General features: G+C 35.5%; 1 protein-coding gene across 4 annotated transcripts in view; it reads left to right on the forward strand.

Annotated features, from left to right (window-relative positions):
- Positions 1-17,764, forward strand: part of EFR3A (EFR3 homolog A) — a 113,908-nt gene that overhangs the window by 41,079 nt on the left and 55,065 nt on the right. For all 4 annotated transcript variants that reach the window (XM_059395178.1, XM_059395177.1, XM_059395180.1 and 1 more), the window contains exons 3-8: positions 2,101-2,228; positions 3,401-3,551; positions 4,473-4,594; positions 8,887-9,036; positions 9,605-9,742; positions 15,827-15,905. In XM_059395178.1, the coding sequence (XP_059251161.1) occupies positions 2,122-2,228; positions 3,401-3,551; positions 4,473-4,594; positions 8,887-9,036; positions 9,605-9,742; positions 15,827-15,905 (747 nt within the window). In that variant the 5' untranslated portion in view covers positions 2,101-2,121. The remainder of the gene's footprint in view (positions 1-2,100; positions 2,229-3,400; positions 3,552-4,472; positions 4,595-8,886; positions 9,037-9,604; positions 9,743-15,826; positions 15,906-17,764) is intronic.

A 17,764-nucleotide genomic window follows, 5' to 3' on the forward strand; every position in this document is an offset into this window, starting at 1 on the left:
TCCCTAGTGTCTATGACTGTACCTGGTGCATAGTTAGCACTTGACAAGTATTTACTTATGAGTGAGAAACAATCTGATAATGAGTGAGAAATAGAATGATAAAATATAATCTAGATAAGTACAGTGAGCTAAAGGAACATATAGGAGGAGCCTCTTACCCAGTCTTTGAAAGGATGTTGGGAGGGTACATTGAAGGCTTTTTGGAGGCCCTTGAGACCTGCAGGATGAGTAGGAGTTACCCAGGTGAGCTAGAGAAGCATCCCCAGGCAGAGATGAGTTGAGTGAGAGGAGTCATACAGACTGATTCCGTCACTTGCTGCTGTTGATAATGCTGAAAAGCAGAGCAGTGATTGCCTGGAGAGGAAGAGATGCACTGCAAAGGGCATGATGAATCTTTTGCAAATGATAGAAATGTTTGTATCTTGTTTTTTAGTGGTGGTTTCACTGATAAACAGCTGTCATAGTTCAAATTATATACTTAGGTATAGTTTATTGTGTGTAAATTTTTTCTCAATAAAATTAGGAATTAAAAAAATGGATGAGAGGATGTCAGATTTAAGTAATGATGTGGAAGAACTAATACAGAGGGAGGGTTAAAAAACCAGGAAAGAGAGAGGCTGACTTGATGGAGCCAGATCCTGGCCCATGTGAAGCAAACAGCAAGAACATAGGTGAACTGATTTCTCCAAGACAAGTCCTCCAAAAATAGGGCACTTTGACTTTGCATGGGGCAGTGTTTCTTCAGGTTCTGTTGACCTTTTGATCCAGCTCCTTCTTTGCTCTTGGATTATCCTGTGCATTGTGGGATGTTTATTAGCCCCCCGGCCTCTACTACAGATACTAGTACACCCACCACCCAGCTTTGACAACCCATAATATCTCCAGTCATTGCCCTGGGGGAGTGAAGTTACCGTGGTGGAAAACCACTAGTTTAGAGGGCACTGAGAAAGCAGGGGTGTTTTTGCCAGTAAATCCTAATCTGATGGCTTCCATCTTTGAGAAGGAAAAGAGCTCATTTGATGTCAGAGAGGGAAGAGAGGTGGCAAAGTAGCAAGTTTGAGGAAAACCCAGTAGAAAAAAATAGGTTGGTGATGGAGCGATGGCAAAATAGCCAGAGAATATGGAGGGGTCAGTTGAAAATGCAGATTTTTAAAAATTTTTAGTTGTAGATTCATCATTTAACATAATTTTTCTGTCTCTCTTTCTATCTCCTCTAGCAATCCTAAATAGCATTTAGTTAACTTGGACTATATAGGACCAAAACATTTTAGGCTGATAATTGATTTGTTGTCTGAGGGTGGAGAGTACCATAAGACCTGTGGCCTGTCACCTTTTAGAGGGGAGAAACAAGTGAAAATTTGCCACTCCCACACTGGGGTCCTCTTCTTGTTTTTTTAATATGTTGGCTAAGCAGAGATTCATGCAATTCTTAATATCTTCTCAGTTATTAATTAAAAGAAGTCTTTATAATGATATCAACAAGTTTTGAATCATTTTAACATGTTCACTGTTGTAAGGAGTAAAATAGGCTTAACAACAGTGTAAAATTTTAAAATCGAAATAAATTTGTTTGAGACCTTTTCACTAAAATACAACCATTCCTGGGGTCCCTGGGTGGCTCATTTGGTTAAGTGTCTGCCTTTGGCTCAGGGATCAAGCCCTACATGGGGCTCCCGGCTCCATGGGGAACCTGCTTCTCCCTCTCCCTCTGTCTGCTGTTCCCCCTGCTTGTACGGTCTCTCTTTGTCTCAAATAAAATCTTTTAAAATATAAATAAATAAAATACATCCCATTCCCTATATACTGTAGTTAGTTGAGCTGTTTCTCTATTTAGGAAGGTGTTAGAACAATTCATTGCTTGTGAAGATACTTTTAAGTATTCTTCCTGAATAAGGGCATTTCTTTAACTTTCTGGAAATTCTATATCCAGAATTGTGACTATTTACAGTAAGGAGGTTATAGCCAGAAAGGTTCAGCATAAATAATGGATTAATCATGCAACCCAAAAAGGGGACATGTGAAGGAAACAATGCTTAGAAGTAAAAAATAACAATGAAAATATAGATAGCCTATTTATCTTGTCGTTCTTCTTATTTTTAGGATGGCCTTGTTAAAGCCGACATGGAGAAATTGACATTTTATGCAGTATCTGCTCCAGAGAAACTGGACCGAATTGGTTCTTACTTGGCAGAAAGATTGAGCAGGGATGTTGTCAGACATCGTTCTGGGTAAGAAAACTAATTGCTGCTAATACTATGTCTCTGAAAATTCTTCCTAAGTTAAATAATTCTGTACATTTTTTGGTCATCGAGTCATGCAAAGATGATATGTGGAAGATAAAACCTTGTAACATGTTACAAGGAAATATGTATACTGTATAGATGTTTGCAGGTTTTATTACTTTTCTGATGGTCATGTTTTAAGAATAGACATGTGAGTTAACAGAGTTGCCTTTAGCTTAAGCATCCGTTGATATTTGGTATTCTAATATTTCTGTAATGGAAATAATAGAAATTGACTCCCTTAATGTTTTTTCCTATCGGTAGAATAATAAAAGAGAACATTAGGCTTAGATATTGAGGTCCAGAGAATGTAAGCATGTTGATTTGGAGCTGTGCTAGCTGTATACCTACCTATAAATCAGGGTCTGCCATCCTACTCCATTCTCTATGCTTGAACAATAGTAACTTGGATAATTTGGATTATAAGTACTTTTCCATATTCATTTTATGATCCTTGTTTCTTAGAGTACTCCATTCTTCAAGTGATACTTGTTTTCTCTACTTCCATGTGGTTACCTCTTAAAACATTTTAGCAAGTCTTACAGTTATTGAAACAAAGTTATTGAAAGTTAATTTTAATTTTTAAAATCTGATGAATTGTAAGGTTAACTTTATGAGATGTTTCCTTATGAGACTCTTATGAGTTTCCTTATGAAACTCCTTATGTTTCCTTATGAGACCAACAACAACCAGTTGTTGCTGGTGACGTTTTTTACACTCATTTACAAATACATATAGATTATATTGGAAACTTCGGGCACATTGCTTATAGTAACTCCTTTGGGTGAGGTACAAAGATAGATGGTTAGAAATCTGGAAAATAGAAAATGTCCGTGTTTCCAAAGAAAAATATACACAAAGCTAATGTTAAGCTTTAGAAGAGTTTGGAAAGGAGACTGTGTGGTGGTAGTACAGTATAGTTTCTGTGTACTTCAGTATGAGGGTTATTATATAATCTAAGATCATTACTGTTTGTGAGAAGTAAGATTTCACTTAGGAACTACTAAATTTGCCTTTTTCCTTTCTGTGCATTTACATTTGATTATCTCAATGAAGAAGCACCTAAGAGAATTTGGAGAGCTAGTAATCTTTTGACATTATCTTTCTCTTACACTTAGGTATGTTTTAATTGCTATGGAGGCTTTGGACCAGCTTCTTATGGCTTGCCATTCTCAGAGCATCAAGCCATTTGTGGAAAGCTTTCTTCATATGGTAGCAAAGCTGCTAGAATCAGGGGAACCAAAGCTTCAAGTTCTTGGAACAAATTCTGTGAGTAGAACTGTTCTCTTTCAGTTTAATTAGCATATCTAGATTGATCTCTTCTTAGAATGTTTTCACCTGATAAAAACAAATGCTCTTGTCAGGGGATGTGGACAAACAATGCAAAAGTGGATGATTAGAACACTGTCTCTAGGGGTGCCTGGCTCTTTTGGTTCTTTCGGTCAGCAAAGCGTGCAACTCAATCTTGAGGTTGTGCATTGGAGCCCACTTGGAGTATAGAGATTATTTAAATATAAAATCTTAAAAAAAACCACAAAAACAAAAGCACTCTCTCTAGCTTTTTCTGTTGCTTCTTGTGAAATCTGTGATACAGCCCATGATTGAGGAATAAAATTTTCTGCAGGTTTGGGACTAACTGAGGTTATCCTTGAAGCACAGTCAGTGTCTAGGAAATGGAGAAGAGCTTTTATTTTATTTTATTTTTTAAGATTTTATTTATTTATAACACAGAGATAGTGAGAGAGGGAACGCAAGCACAGGGGAGCTGGAGAGGGAGAGGCAGGCTCCTCACTCAGTGGGGAGCCCAACATGGGGCTCAATCCCAGGACTCTGGGATCATGACCTGAGCCAAAGGCAGACACTTAACAACTGAGCCACCCAGGCGCCCCTGGAGAAGAGCTTTTAGAGTAAGACCTTTTCTTTTAGAGAGTGGGCTCACTCACTCAAAAGAAACTGGGTTAAAGTGTTAAAGGTAATATTTATAATGCTATATTCTTGATTTTTCTCGTTTGTTAAAAAAATTCTTTTGTATGTATATAATGTTTATGATTTTTGTATGTTTCGCTTGATGCTTATTTGGATAGTTCTTGTTAATGTAACAAATAATAGATGAAAATAAATGTGTTCCAAACGTTCCAAAAGGTGATAACATGTTTATATTTTTTGGGTTTTTTTGTGCCTTTTTTTTAGTTTGTCAAATTTGCAAATATTGAAGAAGACACACCATCCTATCACAGACGTTATGACTTTTTTGTATCTCGCTTCAGTGCCATGTGTCATTCCTGTCACAGTGATCCAGAAATACGAACAGAGTATGTATTATTTTACTCTTTGACTTATTATTCAGTAGACTCTGCACCCAGCATGGAGGCTTAAACTCACGACCCTGATGAGATTAAGACCTGTGCTGAGATCAAGAGTTGGATGCTTAACCGACTGGGCCACCCAGGCACCCCTACTCTGTGACTTAAAGTCTTAGAGTAGTTTATTAATGAGTTCTGTGTTTTGATTACCAGAAGACATAATAGTATATTACATAACTATTACCAAAGGAAATGGGAAAATACACACTTTTTTTCTTGAAATATGACTTTATATCACTATTAAAAAGGACTGGCTGAAGTAGTCCAACTGAGACTGGTTTCTCAGTTTAGGCTTTTATCTTCTTCTTATCTCTGTTTCTTGTTCCTTTATGGAATATGAACTCCCAAGAGGACAGGGTCCTTGTTTTGAGGCCTGGTGTATCACTAGTTTGAATGGTGCCGAGCACATAGTAGGCTCTCAGTAAGTTCTTTTTAAATGAATGCATACGTAAATTGAACGAATGAAAGAATATTACTGAATCATTGTCAGTCTTAGTTTATCCTAACAACTGATTTGGGTATTTTTAAACATTTTTAAACTTGTCAGTATCTGGAATCAAATACTTAAACTGCAGGCACAGTCTATAGATTGATATATATGTGGAAATGAGAAACTAAAGTTAGGAATTGAAATCAAAATGAATCTGGTAAATAAAAAGTAGTTGAGCTTTATGATACTACACCTGAAAAGAAAGAAACTAACCTGAATTCAGAGAGTTATTGTAGGCAGTTTGAAGTCAAGATTTAGCATGTTTGTAATTTTTAGTTTTCTTTTAAAATAAGGGATGTGCAGATATATAACTAGCTTTTAATGTGCAAACTTACAATGTTGGTTTATACAAAGCAAAACAAATGTAAAAAGTTACTTTAACGTGGAGAAAGAAAGCTGAGAAGGGATTTACTAGTTGTTTTCAGATACAAGCACATTGTCTGACAGGTCGTAGGTATAATTTCCCCTCAGTTTAGTATTGGCCAATTTGAATTATGCGGTCACTCTTTATTATGAGTGTAGAGCCTTAGAAAGGTAGAGGTAACTGTAACTGTCTTTCTAATTTCCTTTTTTTTCCAGTTACCATTAAAATCTTTTTTTTTTCCCTCCCTAAAGTACATTTAAAATTTTTTTAAATAAAATTTCCCCCTCTTCTGGGCTGCCTGGGTGGCTCAGCAAGGGGTCTGCTTGAGGTTCTACCTCTCTGTCTTCCCTTCTTCCAGCGTGCACACACACATACCCGCTCTCTCTCTCAAATGAATCTTAAAAAAAAGAAACAAAAAAATTTTTCTCTGTTCTCAAAGGCTGACGTTAACTTATTAATGGGGCAAAAAGGTATAAAGATTACCTAAAGAAAAGGATAGATTTTAATGATTTTGACAATTTTGTTTTCTTTTAAAATATAGCAAATATATCGAATGTAGTATTTCTTTTGTTTAGTATCGTAAGGATTACTAAATATACAGATATTTCTCAAATTTTGATTGACGTGAGTTTCACATATAAACCAGTGTAGGTGAAAAGTGTTTGTGCTATCCATAGTTATTTATGAAATTTAGGGGTGTCTGTATGGCTCAATTCGGTTAAGTGGCTCACTCTTGATTTTAGTTCAGGTCCTGTTCTCAGAGTCTTGGGATTGAGCCGGGCATTGGGCTCCATGCTCTGTGGGAAGTCTGCTTGGGGATTCTCTCCTTTCCCACCCCCCGTCTCAAATAAATAAATAAATCCTTAAAAAAAAAAAAAGTTCAAAATTTATTACTTAAGATGCCTTATTTTTAGGTATGTACTGCCCCCTAGTGAAAGATCTTGTCTTTTGAACACATTTTCATCTAACATTTTCCACTAATATTTATAAAAAGAAACTTGAAATTTTCTAAATACAAATGAAAGGCTTGATGGTACTTTTTTCTGAGTCTTTCCAGAATTATATATTTGAAGTTGCAAAATGACATTTTGTTTGAATCAGTGAGATAAATGAGTGTGTTAAAAAGCTTTTAAGATTCAAGGTTTGTTTTTTCCCACTTGGTTTTAAATAAAAGTGCTTTTGGTTTTCTTCAGGCATAACTGAGTTATCTGTCATTCCCTTTTTTTTTTTTTTTAAGAAAAACTGTATCAAATAGAATTCAGGGGACTAGGAAATGGTGCTGAAAACTTAAAATTTTCTTAACATATTTGCCTTGCAGAAATGGTTCTACCTGTAAAGTCATACATCATAATCTTTTTTTTTTTTATAAAGTTTTTTCTTTTTTTTAGGATTTTATTTATTTATTTGAGAGAGAGAGACAGAGCATGAGAGGGCAGAAGGTCAGAGGAGGGAGAAGCAGACTCCCTGTGGAGGTGGGAGCCCAATGCAGGACTCGATCCTGGGACTCCGGGATCATGACCTGAGCCGAAGGCAGCTGCTTAACCAACTGAGCCACCCAGGGGCCCTGTACATCATAATCTTAATTATTAAACTCTAATTTCCTAAGCAACCTTCAGTTATGGTAGCAGTCATCTTTGTCATAATAATGATTAACAATAGCAGGAGCAGCTAACACTTATTGAGTAATGTGTGCCAGTTTAATGTTTTATTGGGTAAACACTGTAATGAATTAGCTGATTAACTCATTTAGATCCTTACAATATTCTTGTGCTTTAGGCAAAATTCCTTCATGGCTAGCATATATTGGTTAGGCCAGATCTAGATCTGAATTGGATGCCAGCTGTTTATCTGTAGTAGCTATAGATCCTCCTCCTTTTGAACAAAGGCATCACCATCTGCTGCCCTCCATTTAGGCTGCTGTGTCATGAGGCATCAGCCATCCTCCTGGTGGCATCTTGTTCATGTGCTCCGTGCCACCTTGTGCTTAGTCCTCTCATCACCCAAGGAGTGATGACAGGCACACAAAGCAGACACTGTGATAGTAATGTTAGTCTTGCTAGCTTGTGATAGCTGTACAAGAGTCTCTTAAGGCTTTGTTTTAGAAGGTGACATGTATAGACACAGCTTTGAAATAGGCAACATCTGTCTTTGTTTCCTGTTCACTTTCTTACCTCTTTAGGATCCTGTTATCCTTTTCTCCATCTGCCATTCCTGAATGCCTGTGTTATATCCTCTTGGATGAGCACAGTCACCTCCTTCCCCATAGCTTTCATTCTTCAAAATCCGTAACTTTTAGAAGACTGTTCTGGGTGAGCTAAATAAACCTCTCTTGGTGAATATTTTGGTAGTAGCAAAAAAGGGAAGTAAATAACAATCAAATTGGGCCAGAAAGAAGTTGTTTGGGGGCAAAGGGGTGACCAGGTTAGCTCTGCTTTTGAGATTCTTCCTCCCCAGCTTTTATATGCTGTTTTCTAATGTTTTTTCTTTTCATTCTTGAACCTGTAGACTTTTAAAAAAAAAGAAAAACAGAAGAGTGAGGAGGAATGAAAAGCTTGAGGAAGTTGTGGGTTGTGGGTTGTGATGGGATAATAGGGCAAGAGAATTCTCTCCGTATGTGGATTTTCAGTCACACATATACATGGTGTGTACATATGTTAGTATACTTGGGTCTGTATGTTTAAACATGGCAGAGGTTGTCTGTACTCCCATTTTGATAGTTCTCATTTGTCACAGTACCTTTATGGGAACCAGCTTAGTCTTCTTCTCTGTGGACCGTGGGAAGTGAGAGGAGAGGTCCTTGGGGACAAACAGTGAAAAAGTCTGAGAAAGCACTGAAGGGAGTTCAAGAGGAGTGAGATCTTGTTTTCACTCAGCTTCTGAGACTTCCAGGCAAGAAATGGAAAGAATCTAGTTCATACTAGTTTAAATTATCGTCACCCCTTAGGAAAAACTAATGCTTTTGATTAAATTCTCTTTTATAAAAAATAATAAATAAACTTGATATTATTATACTTTACAGTCCCTTTAAACTTTAAATACTGATTTTTAAAAGACGGTATTCAGAGTAAATCTTGGGGCACCTGGCTGGGTCAGTCAGTAGAGCCTGCAACTCTTAATCTTGGGATTGTGAGGTTGAGCCCTGCCTGCATTTGGGGGGTAACGATTATATTAAAAAACTAAAAAAAAAAAAAAAAACAACACATAAAATAAATCTCTTTTAGAACTACCATATCTCTATCTTAGATTTTTGAGATATTAATTTCTTAGACTTGTGTTATTTTCATTTTGTTGACTTGCGATAACAGTATTTACTTGGCATCCATGTTCTTAGCTAAATAGGCAGACTTGTTAAATATTTTTCATGACTCAGTTTTTTCTTTTTTATAGAATCCGAATTGCTGGAATCAGGGGTATTCAAGGAGTGGTTCGCAAAACAGTTAATGATGAACTTCGGGCTACCATTTGGGAACCCCAGCATATGGATAAAATCGTGCCATCCCTGTTGTTTAACATGCAAAAGATAGAAGAGACTGACAGGTATGGAATAAAGATACTGGGGTTGAGGGTGTGTTATTTTTATATATGTGTTTGTGGGCTTGCTTGCCAGGATGAGCAAATTTGTCCTTAGTATTGTATAAGTAGTCTCATAAACTTGAATAAGTTTAAATATTCTCCTTTCTGAAAAAATTATTCATCTTTAGGCTTAGTAAACCACAGATTCTTACTGATACATTTAAGGTTTCATTTTTTTTAGAGTAAATTTACACTTGCTGCTTGTTGCTGAGCATCCAAATTGCTGTTTGAATTAATACTAAAAGTTGCAAGTGTGAGAAATAGAAATCACAGCTGAACATCTGTTATTCTTTAGAGACCCGGGATGCTAGTTGTTAGGCAGTTAGAGCTAACCAAAATAATAATGATCGTAATTGCTATTCACTTTTTTAAACAAAAGGTTAGACTGTGTTTGTTTCTTATTCTTAGGTTGTTTTGGGAGAAAAGGAAAACATTTTAACCTTTCTGTGGAGTCAAGTCTGTTCTGTTAGCTGTTAAAACTGGTGTTAAAGTTCTTTCATGTGGCTTTCTTCATTTCCCTTTTATTTACCAGTCGCACAGGTCCTCCTCCCTCCCCTCCTGCCACTGACAAAGAAGAGAATCCCGCTGTGCTGGCTGAAAACTGTTTCAGAGAACTGCTGGGTCGAGCAACTTTTGGGAACATGAACAATGCTGTTAGACCAGTTTTTGCGTAAGGACTTGGTATTTTCCTGGTTATTTGTGACTGTGATGTATTGATTCTGTGTTCATTTCCTTGCAGAGGATGCTTTTTGCTGGCATGAGTGTGTTATTAGTGGAAAGTATAGCATTGTGGGAAGGGAATAGGAGTGAGGCTGACATCCTGTGTTTGAGTACTGTTCAGCCAATGCATCAGCATTTTCCCCTTAAAAATGAAATACAGTCACGTGCTTGATATCCTGTGCATCATTTACCAGGAATTTCTCCTCCCAGACCTTGAAATGTGTATGCACAGTAAGATACTAAACACTGTCCAAGTGTAATGTGTCTCATTTTAATAGCTTCTGTGGTCATTTCGTCCCAGTCCTTGGCTTCTGTTTCTTGGCTTTCTTTCTCCTGTGGCTGGACTGCCTTGGTGCATGTTCACATCTCTAAATTTCACCTTTTATCTTTGACTGGCCAGAGCAGGAATATTGAATATCTCATTGGTACATCTGGTCTTCCCTCAAGGAAAATACATTTGTGAACTTTGAGTTTCTCCACAGGCTTTTGTGTTCTAACTCAATCATCACATGATAGATCTACTGTATAATATTCTTTGTAATTTCTGGCCATTTTTGCTAGTTTTTGCTCATCATTTGCCTTGTCGTTTTCTTTTCCCTACTGTAACATCTTGATGACACATATAAAAAGTAGTATAATATACTAGAATTCTTTACTTAAGGCAAATATTTGGGCTCAGAGTTGAGCTTTAGTTAATAAGAGTCTATAAGCCACAAAATTATATTAAAAAATCAGAGAATCATTAGATTTCCAAAGGGATCCATGATTTTCCACTGCCCCCCGCCGAAAAAAATTGGGGTCTACTGTTTAATGACTCTGTGGGTTTATGGAAATGCTAGTAAGGAAGTAAAATTATATCAGATATAACTAAAGGCAGATTTATTGTTCAGTGTCCAGGCCTACTGATTTAATTTCTCAGATTTCAGGTTTTTGTCTTAATACTCCTATTAGCTGGGAGGTACTCTGTATAAGCCCTTAAAAATCTAGAGAGGGATCCTGAGAGAAAGAAGCTCCTAAATTAGCTCTGCTTGAGTTGGGTAGCCTGAAGCCACCATGCTTTTCACTATGTAGAACTTAGTGGACTTAAATCTTGATCATGTATTAGTTAATTAAGTTGTTAATTAAATATTTAATTATATGTTAGCTATTTAGTGAGATAATTAAATATTAAGTGCCCTCTCTCAGTAAGATACTAGATATTTTGGAGAATATATACATGGATAAAGCTGTCCTGTCCTTGGCAAACTTTTGATGGATAATATACATGCATAATAATTGTCATATGTAGGTTATGAGGAAAGGTAAAAAAGTGCTATAGCAGTTCAAAATAAAGAATTCAAGTCAAATTTGGGATATTGGGGGTGATCTTTTTTGATACTTAGGTGGGTAAATAGATTTTAGCTGGTTGAGAGGCCTGAGCAGAGGCAAAGAAGTGTGGACTCTGAGAAGTAGAGATTAGTTGACGCCATTGGCTGGAGTGTCAGAATTGAAGGGGGTTGGTTGGTGTAAGATGAGAGAAATGTAGTTCAAACCACACCATAGAGATCTCACAGTTTTATATTTAAATCTGTAAGGAATTGATGATCTTAGCTCAAAGGTGTGAAATGGCCAGAACTGCCCTTTGAGAAAGTTAATCACATGAGCTCTGAGGTGGGTTTGAGCCAGGGCCAATGTGTTAGTAGGTTACAATAATAAAATTCTCGAAAAGAAGGTACAAGAACCAGGAGTAATTGGTACCATGCTAGAGGAGGTAAATAAAGTTCAGTTTTCTGCCTCTTTAGCAAACTGGATTTTGAACTTTGTAGAACAGTAGTGGTACATTTTAACTTCAGGTAATTTTATAGCTTCTTTTAGTGCTAAATGACTTACTTTAGGAAGTTTTACTTTAAACCTGCAATTTTCTATTTTTTGGGGGGGGGTGGGGAGAAACATTATTTCTTTATGTACTATTCTTAAATACTGAAAAATGTATCCTGTTGTATTGATTGTTTATTAAAAATGTGATATTCAAAATTTCTATTAAGTCACTTATTTTCTTACTAGATCAAATAATGGTTGAAATAGAAAACCTACTTTAGTGTCTCACTAAAGCATTTTTTGCAAGTAATTTCCCAGGGCAATTTTTTCTTCTTAAGAGCTACTTTTTGTAGTCATTCATTAACGAGAAATAAAATGCTTTTGTTAGGAGATGAATCCTTCTTACTTCTGGAAGACTTCTGTGAGGTACTAATTTTGCAAAGTATGCTACACTGTTTTCATTTTTATTTTTACTTAAAAAATTACTTAAAATGTCATTGAAAATACTATTCTTAGTGCATACTTTTTTATATATTCTAAAGTTAATTTAGCATTGAAAGAAAAATTTATTAGCATGAAGGCAAATGTGATTTTAATAACATATTTTCTATGTAAAATAGTTTTGCCTTTTTTTCTTAAGTAGGCTCCATGCTGGGCCTGAACTCACAACCCTGACAGGACCTGAGTTGAGATTAAGAGTTGGATGCTTAACCTGGATGAGCCATCCAGGTGCCCCATGGCAATTTTTATTTGCAGAGATTTTTAACTTTTACGTAGTTGAAGGTATTTCTTTTTAAATTATTAGGATTAGGATTGCCTGTTTCATATTTTAATAAATAATGGCTCTGATTTTTTTAACCAGAATATGTTCAGCTCAAGATTTTAATTTTTGAGAAATTTAATAGATTAGGATTAAAGTACAGTACATTTAGTAGTTAGAGATGTATTTTAGTAAGGTGTGGTCACTCAGTTATCACAATTCCGTTTTGAAATTTTTGAACATAGAAAATTTATCTGACTTTTTAGAGCAGATGTAACATCAGTGTTCATTGAATACTTGGGCAAAAATTTGGGGTGTTAGAGTAGCAGGGAAAAAGAGATAAAGATTGAGATTAAAGTTGATGTTGTACAAACAACTGTGCTTAGTGATTTTGCTAGCTTTATCTCATTTATTCCGCACAGTACAGTTACCCTCTGCAGGAAGGTACTGTCACTCCTGTCTTACAAATAAATGAAAGGCTATGGCCCATAGCTCTAAACTTTGAAATTCTTTGCATTGATTGATTCTGAACCTGTAAAGATTTCATAAGAAAATTTTTATATGTAAGTTGCTCCTCAACATTTATAAAATCCTGTTGAAATTAAAATTTGACATTTGGAGACAAAATTAGACATTCGGTTGTAGAATGCCAACAGCTGTGATAAAAGATAAAAGCTCATCATGTTTCCTAAAGTTTTTCAACAGAGAGAACTCTGGTATGTTTGATGTTTGGTTGTCTAGAAGTAACTTCAAGTAAGAACCAGAAGTTTCTTTGAAGTCACATGTTTCATTTTATAAGTGATTGAGAATTTTGCATGTCATTATGCAGTGTCTCCATGATTTTTTACATATATAAAAATAAGACATTTTCTTTTTTCTCAAAATCTAAGTTAAATTGTTTTTGTGCTGAGAGAAATAGTAGGGTGAAAAAAAATTTTAAGATTTTATTTTTGTTTATTTGTCAGAGAGAGAGTGAGCACAAGAAGGGGGAGTGCCAGGCAGAGGGAGAAAGAAGTAGGCTTTCCGTTGAGCAAGTAGCCCAATGTGGAACTCGATCCCAGGACCCTGGGATTATGACCTGAGCGAGGGCAGATGCTTAAAGAATGAAAATGTTTTGCTTCATCTGACCTCAGCCTGACTGTGCTTATAGATCTCCCACTAGCATCCATACTGTAGAATTAGAATAATTCAAATTATTAGAATTATTCTTGTTCAAACTGTATATATTTTGTGCCAGTTCTTGTTTTAGAAGTGATTGAGTTAAATTCATTTTTTTTTTTTCGCTTTCAAAGATTTCACCCAGTTTATAGCTCTACTTTATCTTCCTTCTTGTGTATCAGAGCCGGCTCAAACTGAAACTCCTTACCTGTTTTGCAAAGATAGTAGAGTAATAAATTGTATATGTAAGTCCAGGATAGTGGTTTTCAGAAGTTAATTGTACTTAAAAATTTCTGGATGTGTAAGATCTTTTGCCCCATGGTTCTTGGGACTGGGACACAGTAGAGAGCCCTGAAATCTGCTTGTTGCTGTTTTTAACCAAATCCGAAGGTGATTTTGATACATGTTGTCTGAGAAAAATGATTTGAGAATCACTGGTTCTGTATTTGGAAATTCCTTCCCTCTTCCTTTCCCCTTACTACTAAACTACTAGAAAAAATAGTATCTAGTTGTCGTGGGTTCCATTGCAGTCTGACTGCTACTCGAGCCAGTAGCTCTTGGTGGGGCTCTTCTTACAAAGGTAACAAGCACACGGAACCTGTAACGTTGCTTTGCTTTTCCCTCCATGTGATGTGTTGCTGCTTGTCCTAGACAGCCTAAATCAACATTGCCTTTAGTTACGAATTTAAATATATATATAAACACCTGCCAGGGTATAGACTAATGGCTTGAAAGACCATAACCAAAAGAATTATTCAACCAAATTTACCATTTCTTTTCTGAAAACTGAACTAAAATAAGGACAAAATAAATGTAAGAAAATGAAGTTCTGATACAAAACAATTTAAATTAATTCCACCAGAGCTAAGTCACTGGTTTTAAATGATCATTTTAAATGATTCATATTATCTAGAGAACAGCCATAAATACTGACATTCATTACCTATTCTGTGCATACCATGCTAGGTACTTTTACATGAGTTCTTGTTTAATCATTCCAACAGCCTTTTAAGGACACTGAAATTCATGAGGTGAGATCATTTGTCTGAAGTGACAGTTCCTACGTGGCATTCGAATGCCGGGACTTAACCCCATTTTCAAGAATCCCATACCATTTTACCACTCAGCATGATGTTTGTGGAGGCTTTTTTTATTTCTTAGATAGAGAACTTGGCTTAAGAAAATTCTGTCTTATTTCTAGTTTGCTGTCAGTTTTTAAAATCACAAGCTTTTGCTTTTACATAATTTTTCTGCTTTGAGTGTTCTTAGGAAATTAACATTCATTTTTATATAAAATTTAAAAGTTTAACACTCATTTTTTTGGTGTAAAGTTTAATATTTTCTTTTTCTCCTTTAGGAATACAAGGTTAAATTCTTTTGTCTTAATGTCTACTTCCAGCTAGTATGTTTTTCAGTTTCACAAATTAAGTATTATGTTTTTCAGTGTTTGTGTGTATTTTAACTTGTATATTGTTCAGTTTCGTTGCTCAACTTTCCTTTTTGCCTTTCTGTTCTTTATTCTGGATCATTTTTATTTCTTTCTTCCTGAAGTAAGTGCTCCAGAAATGGCTTTATTGCATGTCTTTATTTTATCCACATTGAAAGTTTTGCTCAGTGTATAATACTAAGCTGAATTAATATATTCAGTACTCTAAGAGTATTATTCTGTTCTTTTCTGCTTTCTGTTGTTGCTCCTGGTGAGGGATCTATGAATCCAGTTCTGTTTCCTTTAGAGGTGAGCTGTTGTTGTTCCTCTTGAACTCCTGTTGACCTTCTCTTTATCTTTTCTTTTTTTTAAATTTTTATTTGTTAGAGAGAGAGAGACAGAACACAAGCACAGGCAGACAGAGTGGCAGGCTAGAGGCAGAGGGAGAAGCAGGCTCCCTGCCAAGCAAGGAGCCTGATGTGGGACTCGACCCCAGGACACTGGGATCATGACCTGAGCTGAAGGCAGCCGCTTAACCAACTGAGCCACCCAGGTGTCCCAACCTTCTCTTTATCTTGATGGGATTCCTAAACCTGAGGATTAGGGTTTTGGTCTTTGGCTGATTGTTTTTAATTAGAAAACTTCTTAGCCATTGGCTCCTCAAATGGAGCTCACTCTCATTGGATGCTTGTTCTTCTGAAAACCTGGCTAAAAGTGTTTTAAGGTCTTTTCCATTTTTACTTCATGGCTCTTAAGCTCTCTAACACATCATTCATTCCTTTGCTTCTCTGTGCTACATTTTAGAATACAATTTTACATATTGTTAAGGGTTCTACAGGAAGAACATGGAATGAAAAAGGGAATTCTTAAAGTAATTTTCTTGTTAATTACAGGCATCTAGACCATCACAAACTATGGGATCCCAATGAATTTGCAGTTCACTGCTTTAAAATTATAATGTATTCCATTCAGGTAAGTGTTGGTTTATCATATTTAAGTAATTTTGATTCTGTATGTCTCTGTCATCAGAGATGTAGAACACTGTAAGATATGCAACATGTTCTTATTTTGTTCTTTGTTTCATTTTTACTTACCACTTATTTTTTTTATTTGCAAATATGAAAAGATATTTACTAAAAAGAAAAGATTTCATGATGATGCAGTTTATTACTAATTTATTTGAATATTTTTATTGTGTATATATATTTCACTGATAAACTGGTATTGGAACTGAAATTTATTACAAGTAGCTTATAGCTGATAATAAATAGCATTTACTGAGCTTTTACTATGTAATAGTACATGTATTAACTCCCTTAGCGTATAATAGAACCTCACAATGAGACACTTTTATCTACTGCAGAGCACCACACCTTGGTTCTCTTTGAAACCTGAACAGACCCACATAGCTCTTAGTACAAGTGGGATTTTAAGTCTTTTTTTTTTTTTTTTTTAACACAGTCTTTGTTTTTTTTATGCCCTACAAAGTCATCATTAATTCAAAGGAGATAAGGTAGAGTAAGAAAGGAACATGGCAGGTCATACCAGGATTCCCTTCGTAGACCTGCTGTTTACGGTTGTGTGAACTTGGGCAAATTATTCCTCTGTGTTTTAGTTTTTAATTTCTGAAAAGAAAACTTTAATGCCTGCATTGAGTGATTCATTTATATTTTAAAATGAAAGTACCAATTTATCACATGCTAGCTGTACTATGTACTGTGCACATAATCTATTTGCTTTCCTGCTTTTAATTCTCATTTTATGTAGTAGATATTGTTACTGTTCCTCTTTTGCAGATCAGAAAACTGATCTTTAGAGCGGTCAGGTACCTCACTGAAAGGCACACAGGTAGAAAGTGAAGTCAGGATTCAAATTCTGGGTATTCTGTTCCACAAGTTTTGGGGTAAATCAACGAGTAGGTTAACGCTAGTGTACCATAATGTGGGTTTTTGATAAGTACTAGTTATTATAAAGCTGGTTTGGATGTGGTAGGATAATATAAAAAAATTTATTTTTATACTTTTATTGAGTTGTAAATGATAGGTAACATTGTTTAGGTTTGAGGTATACAACCCAATGATTGGATATATTGTAAAATGATTACTGTAGTCATTTATTCAAGATGCATCACCTCACATAGTTTCAAGTATTTTTTTTCCATCTTATGAGAACTTTTAGGATCTTTTAATTTAATTTTAATTTAGTAGCTAAGAAGTTGATCTTGCAGTCTGTAGGTATAGTTAAGACTGTTCTCCTGGTCTTCTGTAGCCTTGTGTTTCTTAATTTGCCTTCCTCATTAAGATTTTGTTACTAAATGAAATTTTTTTGGATGAAGTAAACTAATAAATAAAGTCAAAGAAACTTAAAGAATCAGTAAATACTGGTTGATTCAATGTTCAGAAACTCCTGGTCCACAGCATTTCTTTGGAAATAGCTTTAAGTGTAGCATATGTTTTATGAAGTCCATGATCAAAAATTAAAAGGTAGAACCCAGTAGAATGGGAATTTCTGTTTCATAGAACTATCCCAATACATTTAAAACTTCTGATAAATTTGTTTTAATTGCTGTTTACTATCAAAATTATTTATGGGAATCATTCTTGGGGAACATTTTTTCTTCTCTATGCAAAACATTAACTAGCCTGACCAGTATTATATCCCTAAGGGGTTACATAGATAGAGTTTCAGGTAGTTTCAAAAATAATAGAGCATTTGTGGTAAAGAGAAAATATTTAAAGCTTATCTTTTGTGCTAAATTGATTTGTTGCAGGTTATAAGGTACTGTATTCATGAGCTGGACTCTGAGGTTGGGCTGAGATTCACGGCTAGGC

The sequence above is a fragment of the Mustela nigripes genome, chromosome 3 (genome assembly GCF_022355385.1).
Source record: "Mustela nigripes isolate SB6536 chromosome 3, MUSNIG.SB6536, whole genome shotgun sequence".
Taxonomy (NCBI): domain Eukaryota; kingdom Metazoa; phylum Chordata; class Mammalia; order Carnivora; family Mustelidae; genus Mustela; species Mustela nigripes.